The sequence below is a fragment of the Peromyscus californicus genome, unplaced genomic scaffold (assembly GCF_007827085.1).
Source record: "Peromyscus californicus insignis strain IS unplaced genomic scaffold, ASM782708v3 Scaffold_19__1_contigs__length_69161282, whole genome shotgun sequence".
Taxonomy (NCBI): domain Eukaryota; kingdom Metazoa; phylum Chordata; class Mammalia; order Rodentia; family Cricetidae; genus Peromyscus; species Peromyscus californicus.
The window spans coordinates 3,222,538-3,235,116 of record NW_026294491.1 but is presented as its reverse complement, the minus strand read 5'-3'; the positions used below and the strand labels follow the sequence as shown (position 1 = coordinate 3,235,116).

At 53.5% G+C, this 12,579-nt stretch overlaps 1 protein-coding gene across 1 annotated transcript; it reads left to right on the top strand.

Moving 5' to 3' along the window:
• Nucleotides 1–4,265: 4,265 nt before the first annotated feature.
• On the top strand, nt 4,266–10,057 carry LOC128114007 (class II histocompatibility antigen, M alpha chain). The gene is made up of 5 exons (XM_052743847.1): nt 4,266–6,080; nt 7,326–7,613; nt 8,443–8,721; nt 8,921–9,047; nt 9,492–10,057. The coding sequence occupies exons 1-4, from the start codon at nt 5,993–5,995 to the stop codon at nt 9,040–9,042; spliced, it is 777 nt and encodes a 258-aa protein (XP_052599807.1). The 5' UTR covers nt 4,266–5,992; the 3' UTR covers nt 9,043–9,047; nt 9,492–10,057.
• Nucleotides 10,058–12,579: the final 2,522 nt, after the last annotated feature.

Genomic DNA, 12,579 nt, shown 5'->3' with positions numbered 1-12,579 from the left:
GCAACAGCCTCCTGGGAGAAGCTCCTTCTTCAGGATCCTGTGCCTGGTGGCAGCTTCTCAGCACATGTCTCCACAGGGAGACTGCAGGTGTGGACAGGGCTCTGGCTCAGGCTGGGGCAGTGTCCGATCCCACACACCCATCTCCTCTAGCTGCACCTGCCGGCAGCCTCCCCCTTTTGATACCTTAACATCTTTGAAACTGACTTTATAGATCGGGTACTCTCAGCCTAGCATGCTTGAATCCCAGCTCTGGGAGGCTAAGGCTGCTCTGCTGTGAGTTTGAAGCCAGCCTGAACTCCAGGCGTGGCTCAGTTTCCTGCCTGGGCCCTGGGTGTTGGCTGATGAGGTTGGACCCCTGCAGGCCTGTGTCTTTTTTTATCTGACCTCTTTCACCTTTGGCATGGTCTACTTGGTGATTTAACCCTCTGCTTCATCCTGTGTGCTCACAGCTCCCCAAATCAGACTCACCATCCACACCGGGGATCCATCTCCATCCACCTCACCACCTCTGTGGGCTGTTCCACAGCATCCTAAATTTAACACATTTAAGACCATATTTATTCTCTTTGTCCCCCCTCCTCTTCCTCTCTGTCTTCCTCCCCCTTCCTTCCCCCTTGCCTCCTCCAACCCACGGCCTCACACATCCTAGACAAGTGCTTTGCCACTGAACTACAGCCTTCCCAGCACACGTACATTTTTCTGAGGCAGGTTCTCTATGAGTTACTCAAGCTGGCCTTGAACTCACTCTGTAGCCTCACCTTGAACTTGCAGTCTTGTACTGCAGGCTCCCAGGAGCTGGGGTTACAGGTGTGCCCCACCAGGTCCTGAGTGCTCAGTAGCCCGACACTTCAGCTCCTACCGCCTCCCCATCTCTGTCCTAGCGCATTCCCCTTGGTTCTGGGACCTCCTTGTCCCCAGCTTCTGGGGGACAAGGCTGCACTGGCATCTGTGCTCTAGACCCTTGGCCGTGGTTTTAGTTTTCCTCAAGCTCCAGTTGTTTGAGATATCAGAATAGTCACTCAGAAATGATAGAGTTGGCTGGTTGTGGTGGCACACTCCTTTAGTCCCAGCACTCTGGGTTTCTATGGGTTCAAAGCCAGCCTGGTCTACAGAGTGAATTCCAGGCCAGCTAAGGCTACACAGTGAGACTTTCTCTCAAAATAATAATAATAATAATGATGATGATGATGATGATGATGATGATGATGATGTTATTTTGTATCATGCCCTGGTTTTTTGCCCATCCAATCATCCATCTATCCATCCATCCATCCATCCATCCATCCATCCATCCATCCATCCGTCTTGCCACACTGGGCATTGAGCTCAGTGCCTGCACGTACTAAGCAAGGACTTCCCACTGAGTACATCCATCCCCAGCATGTTCCCTAGTGTTGACGTCAGTGTTACCGACTGCGTCAGTCAGCCCCTCTTTGTGCCGTGTCAAAGCCTGTGTGGCAGCTCTTGCCTGGATTTCTAGTGTATCACAATGTGCCTCATCACCATGGGAACTTGTGGGCACCCTGTACAACCTTTCCTGTCAACGTCACCGAGGCTGCAGAGGAGTTGCGATGCCTTTGACCCTCATGCACCTGCCCCGCCCCTCCCCGGAATGCTTTTCTCTTCTCTCACATTCTGGTCAAATTGATTTTCCTTCAAGTCTCTTATGTCAGGTCCTCTTGTTATTGCTGTGATAAAATACTTAACAAAGCAACGTAAGGAGGATGGGCTGGCTGTGGCTCCGCCTGAGGGGACAGCCCATGATGGTGGGAAAGTTATACCCTCAGGAGTGAGTGTGGCTGGCTGTGGTGTACATGGAGTCAAGAAGCAGACGGGAACACTGAGGTTCAGCTTTTTCTTTCTTTTTATTCAGGGCAGGACCCCAGCATCATGTGTGATGCCAGCCTTACTTAGGGTGCCGTCTCATTTCAACCTGGACATTTCCTCACAGACCCATCTAGAGACTGTTTCCATGGTGATTCTAAATTTCAAGTTGACAGACAAACTCTCACAGCACTAAAAGTTGTCCTGTGTCCCCTTTATCCCCCCAACCTCATACAACCTCTTAAAGTCACCACAGTCTTGTGTTGCCATCGTCATGACAAAGTGAGATCACTTAAAAGGAAGATTTACTTCGGCCCCTGGTTTCAGTTCATGGTCACTCGGCGGCGGCGGCATCATCTGAGTCTGTGGCAAGGCAGAGCACGGCCAGGAGTGAGTGGAGCCGCAGAGTGGCCGAGAGGGAGAGGGAGGGTGGCAGTGAGTCTGTCATGTCATCCAGTCTTCCAGCTAGCCCTACCTTCTAATGTCCCTACTGCCTCCCAAGAGCGGCGTCAGCTAGGCCAAGCCTTCCACACATGAGCCTTTGGGGGACATTTCAAGATGGTGGTACCCCTTACTCATGAGGGACCCATTTCAAGACCTCTGCAAAAGCAACAGACAGTACCCACACACACACACACACACGCACACACACACACACACACACGCACACACACACACACACACACGCACACACACACGCACGCACACACACTTATATATGTTTATTGTGGTGGTTAATCACCCTGGGAACTTTAAAATCCTACAGTGTCCGTCACACAGGTAAGTCCTGGTGTGCAGGATGGGCCCATCAGTAGGATTTCTGGTAGCAAGTGTGGGCACCAGGACCTCCAGACTCTGGGCAGTGACAGTTTGGCTACTAACAGGGTCCTGCCATCCTGGTGAGGAGGATGTCTTTTAAATTTTTTTTACTTTGTGGGTGTTTTTCCTGCACGTATGTCTGTGCGCCATGCGTGTGCTTGGTGCCTATGGAGGCCAGAAGAGGGTGTCAGATCCCCTGGAACTGGAGTTACAGATGATTGTGAGCCACTATGTGGGTTCTGGGAATTGAACCCAGGTCTTTTAGAAGAACGGCCAGTGCTATTACTGCCTGAGCCTTCTCTCTACCCAAGGATGTCCTTGATCTCCTTCTTGGAAGCCTCATCCATATATTTCTGGTACTAGGCCACCTTGGAGACAGACTGTTCTATAGCATAAAACTGGACCACATGACCACCACCCTTCACATGGACCTGGATGTCCACACAGCAAACTGTTCTTTGTCCAGGAACACACTGGCTCCAGTAGCTTGTATTTCAGCATGTGGCTCCATCACCATGAGGGGACGCCTGGCCATCTTGATGAAACTGTTTCCTCATTTGCATTGTGCCATGGGTGTGCTGTCTTCTTATGTCTGAAGACCTGTGTGGACTGGAGCAGACCTGAGCGCCTCGGCACATGCTGCTGCTATTGGTAGTTTAATCTTAGTCGTCAGCACAACTGGATCTAGAATCACCATGGAAACACTGCTGGGTGTATCTATGAGGGTGTTCTGGAAAGGCCACCATGGAAACACACTGCTGGGTGTATCTATGAGGGTGTTCTGGAAAGGCCACCATGGAAACACACTGCTGGGTGTGTCTATGAGGGTGTTCTGGAAAGGTTTAAGGCAAGAGGGATGCCCTTCTCTAAAGATGAGCCGCGTTGGCCTGTGGGCTGGGGTCCCAGATTGACTGAAAGGGAGAAAGACCTTCCTGGGGTCTCGGAGGAAGAAGTGGGGTCTGAGAGCCAATAGGACATTCAGCCCATCACAGTGTTCTGCCAGCAGGCAGCTGTTTCCTGACCCGATGCGATGTGGCCAGTGGCCTTGTGCCCTGTCACCATGCCTTCCCCACCATGACGGACTGTCTGCCCACAAACCCTAAACCAACACACACCCTTCCTCCTTAAGCCGCTGCACACCCGCTGTGTGACCACAGCAGCAAGAAAAGGAACGAACACACACTCTGTGTGCACACGCACAGTGCAAGGAACTAATACACACGTGTATATGTGCACATAAGCAGTGCATTTTCACATACGTAGTAAAGCGTATTCAGTTATAGTAATAAGACAGACCACCAGCGACAACACGTTACTGTAAAAGTTAAGAGAGGGGCCAGCCTCCCGGCGTGGTGGCGCACGCCTTTAATCCCAGCACTCGGGAGGCAGAGGCAGGCGGATCTCTGTGAGTTCAAGGCCAGCCTGGTCTCCAAAGCGAGTTCCAGGAAAGGCGCAAAGCTACACAGAGAAACTCTGTCTTGAAAAACGGAAAAAAAAAAAAAAAAAAAAAGAGGGGCCAGCACGATGGCTCAGCGGGCCGAAGTGTGTGCTGGGTAAAGCTCGCCGCCTGTTTGATTCCTGGACCCACAGTGAAAGGAGGGAACAAACTCTTGAGAGTGGTTCTTTGATCTCCACATATATGTCCTAGCATGTGTTCAGCCACACACACGGGTGCATGCGTGTTCTCTCTCACACACACGGGTGCACACACGTGCACACACGGTATCGGATGTGAGAGTCACCCGCTTTTCCCTTTCTTTCCTAAGCTACAGCTCTCACCTTTTCACTTACAGGAAGCCTTTTAAAGCTTGACCTTTTGTTGTTTCCAAGTCTCCTCCCCTCCTCTTGCCCTTTGGGGCCATTCTTAGTTTAAACAAGGGTCATTAGAACACAGGCACTCACTGCAGCGACAGTCTAACCCATAAATACCTCAGTGACCACATGGGCAGGTGGCCAGTATGGCGTGAGACACTGGGCAAACATAAGTCACACCTCGGTGTGGTGATACATTGTGCACCCCAATAAAGCTTGCCTGGGGATCAGAGGACAAAGTCAGCCACTGTGTTAAACGTGGAAGTCAGGCAGTGGTGGCTCATGCCTTTAATCCTAGCATTCGGGAGGCAGAGGCAGGCGGATCTCTGTGAGTTCAAGGCCACACTGGGAACACAGCCAGGCATGGTGGCACATGCTTTTAATTCCAGCACTAGGAAGGAAGGAGGATGGCAGGGCACAGAAAGGTATACAAGCGTGAGTAAACAGGAAGTCGAGTAAACAGCAAGTCTCTCTCTTAAAGTTGAGGATTTTGTAGCGAGGTAAGAACTTTGTGGCTGGCTTGTTCTGTTTCTCTGATCTTTCAGCTTTCACCCCAGTATCTGGCTCCAGGTTTTCTATTAATAAGACGGTTTACCAATTCGTTTTACATCTCCGGCAGGATGGAGTGAGGTAAGCCTCACAGGAGGCTTGTTATGCTGGTGTGGTGGCCCACACCTGTAGCCCCAGCACTCAGGAGTGAGGCAGGAGGACCACAGAATTCGAGGCCAGCCTGGGCTACATAGTGAGACCAGGTCTGCCCTCCCCAAGCCTTGGGTTCGATTCCCAGCACCAAATGAATCAGGCACGATGAAGCCTCAGCACTCTTTGTGGAGGCTCGAGGATCACAGTGAATTCCAGGCCAGCCTGCGCTACAGAGTGAGACCCTGTTTCAGCCCCTCTTGCAAAGTTTTGGGTTCAGTTCCCAGCACGGGGTAAACCAGGTATGATGGTGCTTGCCTGTAATCCCAGCACTGATCAGAAGTTCAAGGTCATCCTCAGATGCATAGTGAGTTCTAGGCCAGCCTGGGGTGCATGAGACCCTGTCTCTGCCCCATCCCAAACAACACGACAAAATATGTCCCCCCCCAATATTGTTTATTTCTGTAATTTTCTACTGGGTATTTGCGGGCTGAAGTTGATTCCAAATACTGACCTCTGGAAGATGAAACCTAAGGGAGGCCCGCTGGAATTTGTAGCCCCATTATGGCGTTCTGCCGCCAGGCGGCGCTGCTCTGGAGAGCCAGACGGCCACCTGCAGGAGCAGGGCCTTCCACCAGGAGGCGGAGGTCTCCAGAGCCGCCCTTCCCGGCCCAGCCGCCTCCGCCCGGCTGGCCCAGACTCAAGTCTTCAAGAGGTGGCTGGCCCCAAGTCTCTCCTCAGCGACTGATGATGTCGAACTCTACACTTCTGTGATTGGTTTAGCCGAAACGAGACAGACAGCAATTGGAGATGCTCTGTGGAAACGTGATGTGGATCTGGAAGGGAGCTGGGCACCCGGGACTCGGTGGCAGCTCCCATTTACTGAGGGTGTGAAGGTATGGACCATGAGCAGAAGCCAGGAGCTGGGCTGCTGCAGCTGCTGCAGTTTCTGTGGCTGCTCCCCCACGCCTGGGCGGTGCCTGAAGGTAAGACACTGGCTCCCCTTCGCGTCCGTCCGTCCGTCTGTCTGTCCGTGAAGATGAGTCTTGGGCTTGATGAGTGCCAGGAGGGGTCTGTGTCAGTGGAACTTGGGGAGAGGGCTGCTGCTTGCGGATGGCAAGCACCCCAGGCATTTCACACGCTCTGTCTGTGTGCAGACTTAAGAGCTTGAGACCTGTGCAAGTTCACAGCGTGGGAAATGACAGAACCAGGGTTGGGACAAAGTCAGAGTTATTGCCAGGCCAAGTGTGGTGGCACAGGGCAGTAATCCCAGCACTTAGAAAAGTGAAGGCAGGATGGTCAAGAGCCCACGGCCAGCCTCAGCTACATAGCAAGGCCAGGTCTCAAACCCCTGCACGGTGATTTACATTCCGGTAAATCAGGAGTCCTGCCCCAGGCTGTTGTCAACTGTCTCTTAGTTTGTTCTCAGGGACGGCTGGGGCAGGGTGTAAGTGCAACCGGAAGGTCCCCTCATAGTGTGTTTGTTATTCTGGGTGTCCGTTAATAAGGCTCCTTCTGTCTCGGGGATTCCTGTCAGGAGTTTCAAAGCAGATTGTTATTCCCTGTGGCCAGGGGTTCAGGTCCCCCAGGCCTGTCTGTGCCCGGTCTGGAGTGTTGTTTAGTCAGGGAAGAGGCTGTCGGACAGGCCAGGTGGCACTGAGGTGGCCAAGCAGGTCCAGAAACTGCCTTACTTACACTTGGGACTGGGCAGCCTAGACCACATCATTATGGCTTAGGGAGGCCATGGCCCTTCCCCACATCCCTCAAGGCAGGAGTCACACCATTGGCTTCTGAATCAGATGAAGGTGTCCACCGTGCAGGGGTCCTGGGTTTGGTGAGGAGTTCAGGTTCACTCCGGGGCTGGTGCCTTTGAGCAGGACAAGGGCGGCTGCATCCGTGACTTCCTTCTGAGACTTTTGCTTTCTTTTTTGTTAGTTTGATTTTTTTCTGAGACAGTCTCATGTGCCCCAGGCTGGCTATATGTAGCGGAGGCTGATTTGGGACCCCTGGTGCCCCGCCCCCTTTACCTCCCAGTACTGGCATTGCAGATGTGTGCCCCCACGCCTGGCTCTGCTCTTCACAGGGGTAGACAGTTGCTTTTTCATGTGTAAGGAGGAACCTGCAGCAGGTGCAGGAGGGGCGAGGCTGTAGCTCTGCTGCACCCCCGACATAGAGACCTTACTGTGTTCTACCTTAAAGAGGAAGTCCCTGAGCTCACCCTGTCTTTCCAGCTCCTCCTCCTCCGGTGTGGTGGGATGGCCTGCAGAACCACACCTTCCGGCACACTGTGTTCTGCCAGGTCGGGAACCCCAGCATAGGGCTCTCCGAGTCCTACGACGAGGACCAGCTCTTCACCTACAACTTCTCCCGGAACTCCCGAGTACCCCGGCTGCCTGACTTTGCAGGCTGGGCTCAGGAACAGGGAGACGCCTCGGCCATTTTATTTGACAAGAACTTCTGTGAGATGTTGGTCCAGCAAGTGGGCCCGAAGTTTGAAGGGGAAATCCCAGTGTCCAGAGGTCAGGAACAAGGAGTGGAGTTTGGGGGGCTGCAGTCTCACTCCCCCAAACTTCGCGTCTCTCATCCTTCACACCTCCTTGTTCTGCTTGCTTTTCTTCTCTGCCTCAACACTTCTCCCCACAAGCTGCAGTGTGTCTGTCTGCTGTGTCTGTGTGGGAAGGAGACGGTCGAAGGCATTGGAAATCTGCTGAACTTGATGAAGTTACGGGGGGCCAGTTCACCCCGCTGAACGAATGTCAGCATCCTCGTTACTGTGCCCGCAAGATGGAGGGGAGAATGGAGGAGTCCGGGGATGAGCTTCACGAGAAGCCAGGGTCGGACACCAACCTGGATACACACAGGAAGTCAGCCAGGGTCGGACACCAACCTGGATACACACAGGAAGTCAGCCAGGGTCGGACGCCAACCTGGATACACACAGGAAGCCAGCCAGGGTCGGACGCCAACCTGGATACACACAGGAAGTCAGCCAGGGTCGGACACCAACCTGGATACACACAGGAAGTCAGCCAGGGTCGGACACCAACCTGGATACACACAGGAAGTCAGCCAGGGTCAGATGTCAACCTGGATACACACAGGAAGTCAGCCAGGGTCGGACACCAACCTGGATACACACAGGAAGTCAGCCAGGGTCAGATGTCAACCTGGAGTCAGACTGAGGGGTCCACAGTGTCCTAGCTTCAGTTCCTGCTGGGAAGTCCCTTCTCAAAGCCCCAGATGTCCTCATCTCTGTCTCGGCTCCATCTGTCCTCCCCTCCATGTGTCTCTCCAAACAATGGCACTGTCTGAAGGTCTCCCTTCTTTCACTGGCACCCGCCCCCCCAGGTTTGCCTGTGCCTGAGGTGTTCACACTGAAGCCCCTGGAGTTTGGCAAGCCCAACACACTGGTCTGCTTCATCAGCAATCTCTTCCCGCCGACCTTGACTGTGACCTGGCAGTATCACTTCAACCCCGTGGGGGGAGCCAGCCCCACGTTCATCTCGGCCATTGATGGGCTGACCTTCCAGGCCTTCTCGTATTTAAACTTCACACCGGAACCCTATGACCTTTACTCCTGCCTCGTGACACACGAGATTGACAGCTACACACCAATTGCCCACTGGGGTGAGGCCTTTCCCCTGGAAGTCTGCTCCTTTGTGGGGTGGAAAGGCTCAGGCCCATGGGAGGGGCCCTCTTGTTTTCCTGTCTCACTCTAGCCAGCTTCAGGCTTCCCTGCCTCAGTCTCCCTTGCTATTCCCGAGTCCCTCTGGGCAGAGTGCCCCACCGCCGGGCCTCCAGGCTGACCTCACTCTTTCTGCTCTAGTACCCCAGAACGCCCTGCCTTCAGAACTCCTAGAGAATGTGCTGTGTGGTATAGCCTTTGGCCTAGGTGTGCTGGGCATCATCATGGGCATTGCCTTCTTCATCTGGTCCCAGAAGCCTTGAAGTCGGTGAGTCATTTGGGAGAGTGAGGGAACCAGGTACGAGGGTGCCAGTGTGGGTGTGCCGGGAGTCTCCTCTGGTTTGGGGGGCAAACAATGATAGACAGGCCCTTGGGTGTGGGGCCTGTCCGCAGCACGATGGGGCTACATCCTGCTATCTGGGGACCCTGTTACACACAGTTATTGGGGACCACAGAAATAGCTTTGAGTAGGGGGTGAGGTGACCTGGGGACCTGTAAGAAAGATGCTTGGAAGGGCAGAGGGTGGATACAAAGGGATGGAGATGCGTGATGTGAAAGACACAAAGAACAAATAAAAAGGAGGAAAAAAAGATGCTGGGAGGTGACCCGAGAGCAAGGACTCAGCTAGGTGTGCTGCGAGGTCAGGGGAGGGGCCAGGGAGTGGTGGGGAGGGGCTTCCTGGTGACGTTCCCGCACCCTGCTTTCTCCTCAGACTGATTCTCTACCAGAGCCTGGAACAGCACAGGCCTTGCCCGCAGGGATGCCCACGCTTCTCCTGCCTGCCCAGGGCCTCTCGTCGGAGCAGGAGTCCCTGGGACTCCGCAGGATGTGTACAGTGTACAGGTGTCTCTGCTGAGGGTCTGCTGTCCCTGGACTTGCACCCAGAACGGCCCGGATCGGGAGCCCAGGGCAGCACCCACCACCACCTCATGCCTTCCCACTTCGAAGAAATAAACTTTATTTCTTAACATTAGCCTGACCTCTCCCTCCCATACTAGCCAAACATTCTACCGCCGCGCCACGCCGCAGCCCACTGGACCTTCTTCGTGTTGGATTTGCTCTGGACTCCTGACTCCGGTGGTTTGTTGTTTCAGATTCCGCCTTCCTTAACCTGGACACAGCTCCTCAGACAGGGAGATGGGAAAGTCCCTCTCCCAGCCAAGCTCCTGTCCCTGATCTCAGCGGAGCTGATGATGGCTTGTTGTCCATCAGCTTGTGTAAAATACAAGAGAGAGGACGGTAGAGTTTCTGTAATCAATAAAATGGTTGAGGAAATTGCGCGTGTTTCTTCTTCTCCCATACTATGTGGCCAGAAGCTGTTTACGGCCTTTTCCTTGAATACCAGCTCCTTCACCCCTCAGGGTACCTGGGAAAACAGGAGCTCAGGGACGGAAGGCTCTGCCTCTAGCTGCTCTCTGATTGGTCAGATCGGTTCAGTACAGACATCCTCTCTGAGCTCCTAAAGTGAAGTGGGAGCAGCCGGTGAGGTCATGTGTTCAGTGGCCTCAGGAACTCTCAGGGCCACTGTGGGACGCTGTCCCCGGCAGATGTGGGACGCTGTCCCCGGCAGGTGTGGGACGCTGTCCCCGGCAGGTGTGGGACGCTGTCCCCGGCAGATGTGGGACGCTGTCCCCGGCAGATGTGGGACGCTGTCCCCGGCAGATGTGGGAGCTGGCGGCAGATGTGGGACGCTGTCCCCGGCAGGTGTGGGAGCTGGCGGCAGATGTGGGACGCTGTCCCCGGCAGGTGTGGGAGCTGGCGGCACGTGACCACTGCTGGCAAACCGCCTCACACACGTTTTATTCTTTGCTTTCCACACGTTTGCTTTCCGTGGGACGTGGGAGTTGCTGTGGAGGCAGCTGAGGCTAACTCATGAAATTAGTTTGAAAGTGGCAAGGCCATTCGTGTTTCACATTGTATCAGAGTTTAAGGGACCATCCAGTTCTTCCCAGGCGTTGGCTCTTCCCCTAGACAGAGAGTGCACTGATAAAGACTGTGGGAATGCGTGGCTGTTGGAGTTTCGCTGTGTGCTCTTGGGTGAGTGGCTTGCTGTCTCTGTTCCTTCACGTCAATTTTCAATGAAGGATGACAGCGGTGGTGTCCCCGTGTAGAGCTGTAACCCTAACGGCTATTTATCTGTTTGTTTTGTGATGCTCTGTCTTCTTTTCCCGTTTTCCATATGTACATACATGTTTTTGCATGCGTGTGTGTGTGCGCGCGCGCGCGCGTGTGCACGCGCACAGCCCTGTGGGAGGTAGATGCCAGGAATCCTCTCTTCTTCGACCTTCCACCTTCCTCACTGAGGCAGAGTCTCTGGCAAACCCAGAGCTCACCGGCCTGGCTACTCGTGCTAGCCAGCCTGCTCTGAGCACTGCCCTTTCTGACCTCTGAGGCTGGAGTTAACTGTCGGCCGCAGTGTCTCCCTGGCCTTTCCATGGGCTCTGGGGACCAGAACTCTGGCCCTCATACTTGTGTGGCAAGAGCTTTAGCTGCCCGCCCCTCACGCATGCTGGGTAAGTGCTCCAGCCACCGATCAGCACCCCAGTCCTGTGAGTCTTCCGTTACTACCGAAGGATGCTGAGAACACTTTCACGTGGAGACAGGGCAGGACAGCTGCACCGGCCATTTGTCTGCAGCGCCACAGAACTTAACACCACCAGTAAATTTCTTCTGTCCTTACATTTTTTAAATAATTTTTAAAAATTTGTGTGTGTGTGTGGGGGGGGGGTGGTATTTTGCCTGCCTATATGTCTGTGCATGCCTGGTGCCCTCAGAGGCCAGAAGGCGGCATCAGATCCCCTGGTTCTGGAGTTACACACAGTTGTAAGCAGCCATGTGGGTGCTGGAATCAAACCTGGGTCCTCTGGAAGAGCAGCCAGTGCTCCTAACCACTGAGCCATCTCCCTAGTCCGTTTCACCTCTATCTTCAGTATTTGATTTTCTCCCTTGGAGGTGTTTTTGTTTTTATTCTCATTTTACCTTTGTGGATCTGGTCCATATTGCTTTCTAGTTTCTGTTCTACTTCAAATGTATCCAGCAACTTCCTGCCAATCAAATCTTAACACATTATATTATTATTATTATTATTTTTGTGACAGGGTCTCACTGTATGGCTCTGGCCAACCTGGAACTTACCACTTAGACCAGGCTAGCCTTGAACTCACATGAAATGTACTGTCTCTGCCTCCCGAGTGCTGGGATTAAAGACGTGGCACTTTACCAGATGTTACCTGCTGTATCTAACTCTGGCTAACCTACTCTCTCACATTCCTCCTCTGCCAGATGACAGGTGTGGATTAAATGCTCACTCATCAAGTGATGTATGAGCTATAAGGTCCCCAGCTGGCCTCAAATTTGCTGTGTAGCTGAAATGACCCTCCCATACCCCCCATCCCCACCCCCATTGTCCGCATCCCCCAGCTGCTGGGATTACAGGCGGTCACCACCCTGTTGGCCTCTCTCAACAGCTGTTCTTGCATCTAAGTACAAGCCAGGCTGACCCTGCTTAGCTTCGGGGATCAAATGAGGTTGAGTGCATCAGGGTGGAGGGATGTGGACTCAAGTAGAACGTTCTAGGCTACTCTAACTCAATCTAGAAGCATCAGGAACTGTCGTCAGCCTGGAGTTCTCTCTTCCTTTGAGTGGAAGTCCCATGTAGACCAGGCTGACCTTGAACTCCTAACATAACTGAGGATACCTTTGAATTCTTGGTCCTCCTGCCCCTCCCCCAAGTACTGGGTTTGCCTGGATGTGGCGCCTTCTTCTAGAGCAGAGATGCTGTCCTGCAGGAGTCCTGTTCC